This window comes from Panthera pardus, unplaced genomic scaffold, assembly GCF_024362965.1.
Source record: "Panthera pardus isolate Hobbes unplaced genomic scaffold, ASM2436296v1 HiC_scaffold_2, whole genome shotgun sequence".
NCBI classification, from domain to species: domain Eukaryota; kingdom Metazoa; phylum Chordata; class Mammalia; order Carnivora; family Felidae; genus Panthera; species Panthera pardus.
Window position 1 is genome coordinate 131,788,332 of NW_026526765.1, and position 13,581 is coordinate 131,801,912.

The 13,581-nt window shown below is 37.7% G+C and overlaps 1 protein-coding gene across 4 annotated transcripts in view; it reads right to left on the reverse strand.

Moving 5' to 3' along the window:
- Positions 1-2,819: 2,819 nt before the first annotated feature.
- ADAMTS19 (ADAM metallopeptidase with thrombospondin type 1 motif 19) overlaps positions 2,820-13,581 on the reverse strand; it is a 237,443-nt gene continuing 226,681 nt past the window's right edge. For all 4 annotated transcript variants that reach the window (XM_019422109.2, XM_053907517.1, XM_053907518.1 and 1 more), the window contains 2 exons: positions 8,348-8,525; positions 2,820-4,143 (listed from right to left, as the gene is read on the reverse strand). In XM_019422109.2, coding sequence (XP_019277654.1) covers positions 3,992-4,143; positions 8,348-8,525 — 330 coding nt within the window. In that variant the 3' untranslated portion in view covers positions 2,820-3,991. The remainder of the gene's footprint in view (positions 4,144-8,347; positions 8,526-13,581) is intronic.

Sequence of the window (13,581 nt, forward strand, 5' to 3'; positions counted from 1 at the left end):
GTTTGACCAGCAAAGATCTTGGCTAATTGATCATGGAGTCCCTAGGACTGAAATAGATGGGCATTCTACTAAAGTCTTATTTGATTTGTGTGAGCATTAAATCTCTAGACTTTGTGGGAAGAGGTCTGATTTGGATAACCACACCAGGAAATTGCACTCCCCTGATCAATTTCCATATAAGAATCGGTTCATTGAGAATGCCTTGAGTGAAGAGGAGACTGGATCATTTTAAAAAAGGAAGGATCCTGCTATACTGTCCAATATTATACTGCAAATTACCTTCAGGTTTTCTCTGATGGGCACAATGTACTGGAGATGGGAAATTATCAGACTTTTTGATAATTATTGTCAATTGATATTATTCCTGGTGACCCTAAGTTCCTATTATAGCCCCACAGAGCAAGAGCTTATGGAAATCAGATAATTTAATCAAGTTCTGGCTTAAGTCTCTCTCATAAAGAATCCCAAAGCCTCTACAACCACACCACAGTTATTTTCCCAATTCTGGGAAGCATATTTGGAAAAGAAATACTCAGAAACTGGCAGAAGCCCTGCTTACCTTGTTGGTTCCATGATATGTTGAATGAGGGTTTTTATGATAATAATGGCAATGGGAGCCCCTTGAATTGCCTCTACATACCGAAATTGGAAATAAAACCAATATTGCATTTTTGGAGGGATTTCACCATTACTTCTATCATTAAGGATTTGAAGGATGCAAAAATGGTAAGTCTCTGGCCCCCAATACTGGTGCCAGAATTGAATAATAAGAAAAAAAAGACACTGTATCATTTTGTTAGGCCATGTGCTTGAGGGTGATGGGGAACATGGTAATACCAGAGATTTACGTGAGCATGAGCCCACTGCTATGTTTGATTTGCCGTACTATGAGTTCTCTGTACAAAAACAATATTGTATGGAATGCCACAATAGTGAATGAAACATTTGGTAGGTTCATAGAAGAAATTTTGGCAGAAACTTTGGAGGCTGGGAAGGGCAAATGCACATTCAGGGCAAGTAGCTCTTTCTGTGAGAACAAGTCGCTGCCTGTGTTGTGACACAAGTGAACTGATGTAAGCATACTGCAATCAAGGTGGTGGGCAGGTCTTCCCAAAGAATTCTACCATCATGGGAAAAAATATCTTCTCTGCTATTGGTAGGTTGAGCTCTCTGCAGTGACTGCCCTTGGTGAGTGGATGTTCATGTTGCTGAACCCAAGCACAATCTCCATTTCTGCCACCAATGTCTCTTGTTCCTGAGCCTATTGGCAATGAAAAGGGTGGCTGAGGAAAGACACTGGCCAACATACACAGACCTTGTCATCTCATCCACTTGATGACTGAGACCTCTCTGGTGAGGGTGCTCTTTGGTGAGGGGTCAAATAGAATATATGGATAGAAGTTCTTCAGGAAGGTCTGCCCATATACCTTTTCCTTAGAACTCCCTCGTCACCAGTTTCAAAATCACACTCCTTCCAATCCTTGCCAATCCAGCCAAACCATCTTGATTGCAGGATTACATTAGATTGCTTCTATCACAAAACAAGGAGTAATTTGTTCACATAGAAAGACACTTACCCTGAACATGGACTTGCCTTCTCAGCCTGCCAAGTTTTTGCCACAATACCACCCATTCATTTACCAAATGCCTCATTCTCTGCTATGGTATTCCATACAATATTTGTTTCTGTTCATGGAACCTGTGTTACAACAAATAAAATGTGGCACAGGCCTCATGCTCATGCAAATCTCTGGTATTACCATCACCCTGAAACAGATGGCCTGATAGAATGATGCAGTCTCTGTCTCTCTCAGTATTCAGTTCTAGCACCAACTGGGTGAAAACATTCTGAAGGTCTTCTAAGATACTGAATATGTTCTGATTCATCTACCAGTACAGGGTGATATTTCTTTAATTTTTAAAAAATGCTTATTTATTTTTGAGGTGGAGAGAGACAGAGCGCAAGTGGGGGAGGGGCAGTGAGGGAGGGAGACACAGAACCCGAAGCAGGCTCCAGGCTTTTTGAGCTGTCAGCACAGACCCGACGTGGGGCTTGAACCCACAAACCGTGAGATCATGACTTGAGCTGAAGTCGGACGCTTAACCAACTAACTGAGTCATCCAGGTGCCCCACAGGGTGCTATTTCTACTTAGATTCACAGACTTAGGAATCAAGGGATGAGATTGAGAACGTCTCATCTTAAAATGTAATTTTTTACCTCTCTGATGCCCGTACTCTCATGACTTAAGATGTATGGATATTAGTTAATTTTATATCTCAGCAATTAAATGAAATCTCAGCAATTAAACAAAAGAATATACATAAGTAAGGGAACATCTAGAATCAAAATGCCCTCCATATTAAAATGAAGGTAAAAAATCACTGATGAGGGATGTGTCATGAACCGTGCAGATGGTGAGGTTTTACTCTACTTCCAATCTGTTGTATCAGCCTGCCCACTTTGAGGGCAGAACACAGAAGACAAAGAGAAGATTCTTTGTCTCTGGGTTGGAGACAAAGGACTTTGTTACTCACAGCAATAGCAGTAGCACAGAGTCAGCATTTTCTTGTGCCAGTTTCCTGAGCCCCAATTCCCCCAGGGTGACACAAAGACAGCAGGGTGATATCTGCACATGCAGTGACTTGTATCACAGGAGAGGGACCCCCGTTTTAGGGCTGGAAACCTCTATAATGAGAGGTAGGCACGTCTGCCCTTTGCTCCACTATCTTTATCCAAGGCTGTTCAACTGTCTTCCACGGCCGTACAAACATCCCTTACCAGACACTCCCGAACAAAAGCAGACAGTGCCAAGAGGTGTAGAGACGTGAGAGACCTGTGAAGAAGTGCCTCCCAACAGGAAGCTTCACATATTTTATTGAAAAAAAAAAAATCTAAGAAATCATGTGAATCATGTACAACATTTTCTCACAAGAAAACATTTAAGCTGTTTTTTTTAACGTTTCACAGAATTGTAAAACTTTTAGTTTTCGAAAGGAAAAAACACAATGAAACTACCACAGTATCATAAGCATTTTGTTTCTTCTTGTTTCTAGGGAAAAGGCTGGAAAATAATTGGTAAGTTTTCTCATGATGATTCGTGAGGCTAAGTACTATACTCTTTTATAAATCTACTAAAAAGATACAAGGCAATGGGTGGATCGCTGATTTCTTTCAAAATATTTTAAAAAGCTAAAATCTAATGACAACATGTTAAAATAATACATATTTTTGTAGGATGTTACCATTTCTATAATGGTTTCTCTACACTATATCAACAGTGCAATGGTGATTCAGTGTAAATCATTACAGTGTTTCATTGTTACACTACTTGTGTTCAAGTACATGTTCATGAACATGATCAAAGTCTCTATTTTGACTTTTCCTTTCCATTATTAAAATAAGGTTATAATTACAGTAGAATTTTTCCTATGGATATCTCTAAATCCGAACCAAATTCATAATACATTCTCTAAAAACCTGTTCAACACTCTGAGGTTTGTTATGTTTCCACATCTCCTGTAGATGACAGAAAATGGGCTAATTCTGCATCAGGAAACCAAGAAAACAAAAATGACTTCTCTCCTTATATAACTAAACTATTACACTAAGTTAGTATACATTCTGGATAACTCAATGGTATCGGCAGGGAGAGAATAGCACCTTAGAGACAGCCCTAACTTAAAAAAAAATTTTTTTTTAGAGCCTAATGATCTTGTTTTTTTTTTTTTTTCTTTTTCCCTTTTTATTTTTATTCTGGAAACTGGATCCAAGTTATTCATATAAAATTATTTATGAAGCCATATAGTATAAATCAAAATGTTTGTATGACCAAAACAAACACCATACTGGATGTTTGGCGGGCACCAAAATAAATTAATCTGATTAAATTATACGTAATCTGATAATATTTGGTCTGAGAAACATGCTAGTGTGTGTGTTTATAAATAATGTAATTGCAAAGAGCTGTGAGCCAGCCAGCCTGCTAGAGGTCAACTCTTCTGCTGCAGCTTTTGGGCATAGAAGTCCCTGCATGTCTCACAGCAGCGCTGATACCAGCGCATGTCCTGACACAGGTTCTTCTCACGTATCACTCGGCAGTACACAGGCCACTGGTCTCCCAGGCACTTGAAAGTCAGCGCAGCTGTGAAGAAGAAAACAGGGAACTCAATACACGTCGATATCCTCAGTGCCAGGGGTAAAACAAGTAGCAATCACTTAAGGGGAAGGATTTTGCACACGCACTTTGACTCGTTCATATTGCCTTCTAGAACTTAACAGTAAGATTAGGAAACACACACACACACACACACACACACACACACACACCCTGTAATAAAGGAGTAAAGTGGATGAATAACGGTCTTACTTATGAGCCCTTTTAGACTCATTCAAGTTAGATTTCTCAAATTCAGTGAGTTGTGATACAAATGGTGTTTAAGGCTCAATTTTACGGCTTTCATTTAAGCTTCTTTTTGGATTTTCAGATGAGAAGATTAAAAAGAAAAACGAAAAGGCTCACTATATCCACCTTTATAGGAATATAAATTAACAAGTATTGTTATGGATGAAATACCAAAGCAAATGCGCTCACACTTATTTCACATTCCTCCTTTCTTAGATGTCAGGCATATCTAGGTGGGATATCTGGGGATCTTGATTTTACACATCTTTAAAATCAAAGCTGAGGGGTGCCTGAGTGGCTCAGTCGGTTAAGCTGCCGACTTCAGCTCAGGTCACGATCTCGCGGTCCGTGAGTTCGAGCCCCGCGTCGGGCTCTGGGCTGATGGCTCAGAGCCTGGAGCCTGCTTCCGATTCTGTGTCTCCCTCTCTCTCTGCCCCTCCCCCGTTCATGCTCTGTCTCTCTCTTCTCAAAAATAAATAAAACGTTAAAAAAATTTTAATAAAAAAATAAAATCAAAGCTGATTATCAAAAGTGACTGAAATTTACAGTGATAAGGTATGTGAAATCTTTCTTTTGCCACTATTCTAATAAGATTCATTATTTCCCTTTTTAAAACCTTAGGTTTTCCACTGTGCTTGTGTGTTCAGGGATATACCTTCAAGAAATAATAAATGCAGAAAATGCAATTTTAATTAAAATTTTCTTTTAATCCATTATTTTCTGCCATGTGATACTTCAAGAAGGACTCCAACTAATTGCTAGAGAAAGGGATTATGTTGTTTTTGAATACATGGATTTAGGGCATCTGTTCTAGGATTGCTTAACTTTTTGTCTTAACTACTCTTAATTCTCTTTGAACTGACTATTTCCTAGAAATGTTAATTATTTGGCTAGAAAATGAGAATATTTTTATTTCCACGAAGAACCAAACTGTTCCATTTGATTGAATCTTACTGCTTAAAAAATATCTATGACAATTTAGCTCCTTTGATTTTGGCAATATTGTTCTGTTTGATTAAATTGTCACCCTGTAAATTGTACACGCAGATTAAAAGTAAAGGTGGTAAGCATAAATTACCCCAATGACAGACAGGTAGTCCTGTTGTTAAAAGCCACTAGTTGCCACAGAAATAAAGGCTAATTCATTTATGAATTTTTTTCAGGCAAGTGTAGGCTATATTTACAGAAAATACATAATCTGTTTCTTGAAGATAGATTAGACTGAATAATGGGAACTGAGAATATATATGAAAACATTTTATAACATAAAAATATGCAAATCAACATTTTTTTCATTTTTCTCATTTATTTAGTTATTTTTATATATAAACATGTATATACATTATTTTTCCTGTGGCTACATTCATTCTTTTAAATATAATTTATTGTCAAGTTGGCTAACATACAGTGTATACAGTGTGTTCTTGGATTGGGGGTAGATTCCGTGATTCATCACTTACATACAATGCCCAGGGCTCATCCCGTCAAGTGCTCTCCTCAATGCTCATCACCCATTTTCCTCTTTCCCCAGACCCCCCGCCTCCCAATCAACCCTCAGTTTGTTCTCTGTATTTAAGAGTCTCTTATGGTTTGCCTCCCTCCCTCTCTGTTTGTAACTATTTACAAACTATTTACCTCTTCCCTCCCCACATGGTCTTCTGTTAAGTTTCTCAAGTTTCACATATGAGTGAAAACATATGATATCTGTCTTTCTCTGACTGACTTACTCCACTTAACATAATACCCTCCAGTTCCATCCACATTGCTGCAAATGGCAGGATTTCATTCCTTCTCATTGCCAAGTAGTATTCCATTGTATATATAAACCACATCTTCTTTATTCATTCATCAGTTGATAGACATTTAGGCTCTTTCCATAATTTGGTTATTGTTGAAAGCACTGCTATAAACAATGGGGTACATGTGTCCCTATGCATCAGCACTCCTGTATCCTTTGGATAAATTCCTAGTAGTGCTATTGCCAGGTGATAGGGGAGTTCTATTTTTAATTTTTTGAGAAACCTCCACACTGTTTGCCAGAGCAACTGCACCAGTTTGCATTCCTATCAACAGTGCAAGAGGGTTCCCATTTCTCCACATCCTCGCCAGCATCTGTTGTTTCCTGAGCTGTTAATTTTAGCTACTCTGACTGATGTAAGGTGGTATCTCATTGTGGTTTTGATTTGTATTTCCCTGATGAGGAATGACGTTGGGCATCGTTTCGTGTGTCTGTTGGGCATCTGGATGTCTTCTTTGGAAAAGTGTCTATTCATGTCTTCTGCCCATTTTTTGAGTGGATTATTTGTTTTTCAGGTGTAGAGTTTGGTAAGATCTTTATAGATTTTGGATACTAACCCTTTATTTGATATGTCATTTGCAAATATCTTTTCCCATTCTGTCAATTGCCTTTTAGTTTTGTTGATTGCTTCCTTTGCAGTGCATAAGTTTTTTATTTTTTTACCTTCATGAGGTTCCAATAGTTCATTTTTGCTTTTAATTCCCTTGCCTTTGCAGACATGTCAAGTAAGAAATCGCTGCAGCTGAGATCAAAGAGGTCGTTGCCTGTTTTCTCCTGTAGGGTCTTGATGGTTTCCTGTCTCACATTTAGTTAGGTCTTTCATCTATTTTGAGTTTATTTTTGTGTATGGTGCAAGAAAGTGGTCTAGTTTCATTCTTCTGCAGGTTGCTATTATGTTCTCCCAGCACCATCGCTAAAGAGACTGTCCTTTTCCACTGGGTACCCTTTCCTGCTTTGTCAAGGATTAGTTGGCCATACATTTGTGGGTCCAATTCTGGGTTCTCTATTCTGTTCCATTGGTCTATGTGTCTGTTTTTATGCCAATACCATGCTGTCTTGATGATTACAGCTTTGTAGTAGAGGCTAAAGTCTGGAATTGTGATGCCTTCCGCTTTGGTCTTCTTCTTCAAAATTACTTTGGCTATTCGGGGCCTTTTGTGGTTCCATAGAAATTTTAGGATTGTATGTTCTAGCTTTGAGAAGAATGCTGGTGCAATTTTGATTGGGATTGCATTGAATGTGTAGATTGCTTTGGGCAGTATTGACATTTTAACAATATTTGTTCTTGCAATCCATGAGCATGGAATGTTTTTCCATTTCTTTGTGTCTTCTTCAATTTCCTTCATAAGTCTTCTATAGTTTTCAGCATACAGATCTTTTACATCTTTGGTTAGGTTTATTCCTAGGTATTTTACGGTTCTTGGTGCAATTGTAAATGGGATCAATTTCTTGATTTCTCTTTCTGTTGCTTCATTATTGGTACATAGAAATGCAACCGATTTCTGTACATTGATTTTGTATCCTATGACTTTGCTGAATTCATGTATCTGTCCTAGCAGCTTTTTGGTGGAGTCTTTTGGGTTTTCCATAAATCCATGTTAATAGCATTTATTCGTATCTGATATTATGTCCTTAAGGATTCAAAAGCTATTCCCTCTTGTTTGGTGGATTAGATCCAGGTATCCATTCCTATTGAAAGCCATTTTTTACTCTGTCTCTCTCGAAAGGATAATTTGCACCCAGGGTCAAAAGGAAGGCTATTGACAACAGAGACATCTAAGGTACATACCACAATCTCACCTTTCCAGAGCCATTATCTTAGTTGATAGTTCTACCACAAAACTGGTCAGAACCAAAATAGGATTCCATCCTCCAACCCTTTCTATGATGACCTTGAGAGGTGTGGCATTTGTATTTCCAGGGCCTGGCTCTGAGTAGACAGTTTCAGGAGTCTTGTTTAGTCTTTAGGAGTTTTTTTTATCCTCCTGACCATTGGGACTAAACTATAGTCAAGCATAGTTTTAGTTTAGTTAGAACCAAACTAATTCATATAGATTTATTTATGACAAAGTTTTACAATAATACACAAAACAGCCAAAAGCATTTCCATGCTTCTCAAAACCATCCCCTTTTTGGTCTGCTTACCCAGCCGGGGTGACGTTATGGTATTTACATTAATCTTCTCATTGCAAGGCTGAAGGTGGCATGGCCTGTATGCTGCAGGTTTCTCTGAAGAAAAACATTCATTTCCATGTCTTCCTGTGATCTTATGCATGCACTGAATAACACGGGACTGCATTCCTTTGCCACAGGTAATTGAGCACTAGGAGAGATAGAATATTGTACAAATAAAAATATGATAATCTGCATTAAAAAAATTAAAAAATAAGGGGGGGCGCCTGGGTGGCTCAGGCGGTTGAGCGTCCGACTTTGGCTCAGGTCGTGATCTCGCGGTCTGTGAGCTCGAGCCCCGCGTTGGGCTCTGTGCTGACAGCTCAGAGTCTGGAGCCTGCTTCGGATTCTGTGTCTCCCTCTCTCTCTGCCCCTCCCCCGCTCATGCTCTGTCTCTCTCTCTCTGTCAAAAATAAATAAACATTAAAAAAAATTTAAAACAAATATGATAATCTGGATTTTCTAATAAAATACCCTTTTCATGGATTCCTTATATTTCAGCTGAATGGAGTCTGTCTTCATTTGTAGGATATTTTTCAAAGAAGAACATATTTGATATACAATGGTCTTTGATGAGAGAAATCTTTCAGGTCCAAATATATCACTAGATTTAATTTGTAACACAAATAAGCTGATGCTTATTTGACTGTGAAAATACAATTGTTTTATGGTATCAAAGTTAAATGTGAAAGAGCCAACATGGCTTTGTTTCTGAAAACAATGATTTATTAACTAAGCATGCTATTTTCTACAGAGTAAAGATTTAGCCATAGTTAGCAAAATATGTAAAGAATTCTGTCAACTCCAAAGGACATCAACACACCAAAGTCATACATCAGTTTTCAGGATTATAAAAAAATGCAATGAAGTAACTACAGACACATGATAACTCAAAATACATAATTTTAGCAGATAATGGCTGAATAGTGCCTCTCATAAAATTTTGAAAACAAGAGAAAAACATGTTAGTTGCATTCCTTATGCAGGTTAAGTTTTGTAACTGTCTGGGAATAACCTGAAAATGAAAATTGTATCTAGGAAATAATGGAAGTTCTATAATTCGTTTAACTAAAACACCATCATTTTGCCTAACAGAATAAGCTTTCTCACGAAATTAAATAGTCTAATAGCCTCAGGATCTAATTTTAATTAGCACACTTAGGAAATAAAAAATATCAGACTATTACTATTAATTATTTTCTTTATAAAATACATTTGGGTAAAAATTTCATTGCATATATGTGAAATATGAACAGATACTTGAAACAAGTGAAATCCCAAGGTCTTCTAAATTAGTTCTTACTTTATTATAGAAGATACTACTAAACAACTGGATATTTCCCCAAATCATGTCACTGCGATTAAAGACAGACAGACATTAAAAGAAAAAGCCAAATATTCTGGCCTTGACATGAGGAAAATGGGCTCCAATACTGTCTCTTACAACTAATTTACCTGGAACTTATTTTTCCTTTTTGTTAAGCAAGGCATTGCAGTAGATCATAACTACACTTTTGGGTCTAAATTACTATGAAAGCAAAAATTCCAAATAACTTATTGTTACTGTTTACTTATTTGTTTTGAGAGACAGAGACAGAAAGTGCATGTGTGCAAGCAGGGGAGAGGCAGAGAGAGAGGAAGAGAGGAGAGAGAGAATCCTAAGCAGGCTCTGCTCTGTCAGCGTAGAGCCCAATGCAGGGCTCAAACCCAGGAACCTGGAGATCATGACCTGAGCAGAAATCAAGAGTTGGATGCTCAGGGGTACCTGGGTAGCTCAGTCAGTTGAGTCTGCCTTCAGTTCAGATCATTATCTCACAGTTCCTGGGTTCGAGTCCCCACATTGGGTTCTCTGCTCTGTGCACAGAGCCTGCTTCAGATCCTCTGCCTCCCACTCTCTGCCCCTTCCTCATGCACGTGTGTGCGCATGCTCTCTCTCACTCTCATAAATAAATAAATCAGTAAATAAGTATTAAAAAAAAGGAGTTGTATGCAACTGAGCCACTCAGGCACCCCAAATGACTTATTATTAAGTTACTATAGTCTGGCAATTTTTTTATACTTTATTTACTTTGAGAGAGAGAGAGAGAGAGACAGGACACAAGTGGGGTAGGGGGAGAGAGAGAGAGAAAGAGAGAGAGTCCGAAGCAGGCTCCAGGCTCTGAGCTGTCAGCACAGAGCCTGACACGGGGCTCAGACTCACAAACCACGAGATCATGCCTGAGCCAAGCCGGACACTTAACCCACTGAGACACCCAGGCGCCCCTGTAGTCTGGCAATTTTTAAGTGGTGAAGCTTCATCAGAGCACAGGGTCTATAATTTCATCATCTAATTAATTATTCAGTGTGCCAGCCAACAATGGTATGACAGAAGTTCTGCCAAGATTAGAGTTTGCTTAAATGTTTCAGAATAGTCAAGCATTTATTGATTTTTCAAATATTTGTTGACCACCCATTTTGTTCACGATCTCCTGCACAAAATAAAAACAGCAAAAATTGTTAATATGATGGAGCTGATACTTTTATCAATAAACCTTATTAACAAAACACTAAAACATATCAAATAAATGGAGTTAGAAACAGATTACAAAACTGTGGAAATTGGGCAATTTCATCCACTTTTAGCCAATTGTTTAATATTTTATTTATTTATGTATTTATTTATTTCATTTTTTTTTTCAATTGCTTAGTATTTTAAATAATCAGCCACCCTACAGAACCAAAGTTTGCTGCTTTAGGATCGAAGGAAACTGATACTACTAATTCCGGAAGCTTTTACTTCATACAACACTAATGATAGTTAGCACTTACTTACTGTTTCTTATATGTCGGGTATTGTGTTAGGTCATGATTATTCAGTATGTCACATGAAGTCCTATATTTGTCCCTGTTACTCTGATGAGGAAATAGAGGCTCAAATAAGTGAAACTAATTGCTCAAGTCTTTACAGTTCAGACCTGGAGTGGAAATGGAGTCTGAACTCACATATGCTAAATTCAGAGACTAGATGCTTAACCAATTACTGCATCCTGGAACATTGCTAGCACTTCTCTTTCTATGAATAGTCAGAAATCTTTTCTTTTCCTCTATCCTGCCAAATGAACCTCTCATCCTCGTATCTTACTATGAACTTAATTAAACATTAATGAATAAGAAGGGTTTTTTTGGTTTGTTTTGCTATAACGCAGGTTATAAGATAGAAGATAAACTTGTTTTTCAAGAACAGTTCACAAGCATGATTTGTCTTGAGATACGGTGATCATATAACTTATCACCCAAATCAGGGCACTTGTGAAAGAAGTTGCTGATGATAATTATTCCTACAGTACAGGCATACCCTGGGACAGCCCCGAGTAATCTGGGACATACAGTCACCCTATGTACAGACATCTTACTGATCTGTGTGTTAGACGGTAAACACAAATGAAGGGACACATGAAGCAGCTATTATATTTCATGCATTATCTAATATGCTCTTACACAGCATATTAAACTTTGGTTACACTTTGTCATAACCCCCATAACTTCACAAATGAAAAGAGTGAGGCTCATTGAGATTATTTCATTCATTCATTCATTCAATTAATATTTATGGGAAGTCCACAATGTGCCAAACACTGTTTTGGATACTGGGATGTGATAGTACACAAAAGAGACAAAAACACATGCCCTCAGGGAGGTTACATTTTATTAGGAGGGAGCAAGAAAATAAAGATTTAAATTACACTGCATATTAGATAGTGACAGGTGCTATGGAAAAAACTAAAGCTGGGAAGGAAGGATGGGAAAGTTTGGGGTGGGGGTCTTTGTAATTCAAATAGGAGGATCAGATAAGGACTCACAGAGAGGGTGCCAAGAACAGCAAATGGAAGTCTTTTGATTCCAAATATGATGTTCTTTCCACTGTGTTTCTACAGATCTTGAAGTAATTACTTTCAATGGCTTTCTCTTTCTCTCCTTCCTCCCTTTTTCCTTTCTTTCCCTCCTTCCTACCTTCCCTCCTTCTGTCTTTTTAGCTACTACATTTTGAGTCTTGCTCTTCATACAAACACCAAGTAAATTTAAAATGTACTTGAAACAAGGCAGCACTATAGACTTCCCCCTATAGGCCAAAATGCTAAACTGTCAACATTAACCTGCCAGCAACTGGTAAAGAAACACAAGGTGTCCCTGATAACTTGCCATTGATATTTTTTTTACAGGGAAAATTCCCTGGAGTATTTTAAATAGAAAGACTTGTATTGTCTGACAAGAATTCAAACAGTCAGTCTTGCCCTGATGGACCTTTGGAACAAAGCACCTCGTGAATCAATTCCATGAACTAGAAGCTTTTAATTCTGAGCCCCAAAGTGTCTGGAAGTGAAATTTGTTTAACTGACTTCCTGATAGTCATCATTTCAATCTACCTGAGAAAATAATGACCTTTGCTGCACTTGGGAACACACGAGTCATATCTTTAGATAATATCACCATAGATTTCTCTTATAATCGAATAAATCCTTTCTGGCCCTGGAACATTAGTGACAACTTTTAAGACTATTAAATTATGTCTACACTGTATGTCAAACACTAAGCTTGATTAGGGAAACTTTCTCGATAATTCACAGTTTGGGCTATTAAAATACATACAGAAATCATTTAGTAAATGAGAACCATAGACACAAACGTTGGCAAATCATTAAGAAGGCTTTATCCTGTTTTAAAATGAGATCCACATTGATAGAATCTTATAACCATTTCTATTACCTAAAATTTTCTTTCTGCCATTCTTATGCCAGGCAATAAGAGATAAGAGATTTTATTCTACCTAAGAAAATTTCATTTAAACTAACTGAAAGAGAAATATCTGGAGAAGTAAGTGACATCCAAGTTGGGGAAAGTATATAGTAGATGTTTACTTAGTTCATATATTTTTCTGACAATGGCCAAGGATGATCTGATGATAGATACAGATATGTCTTGGAAAGTTGTATCTACTAACTTAGTAAATACAACTAAGTTAGATGATAAGTTAGATGATAGCCCTGTCATGGACAGGATTTGCCAGTACTGGTAAAGGCAGGTTAAGATACCACAATGCTTTTGCCAAGTTACGGATTGGCCCAAATGTAAACAAACGAAGGGAAATAGAAAAAAATGTAGGAAAAACAAACACACTAAAAAATCCTTAACAAACTCTTAACTATGTGGCATTATCATAGAGAGGGATG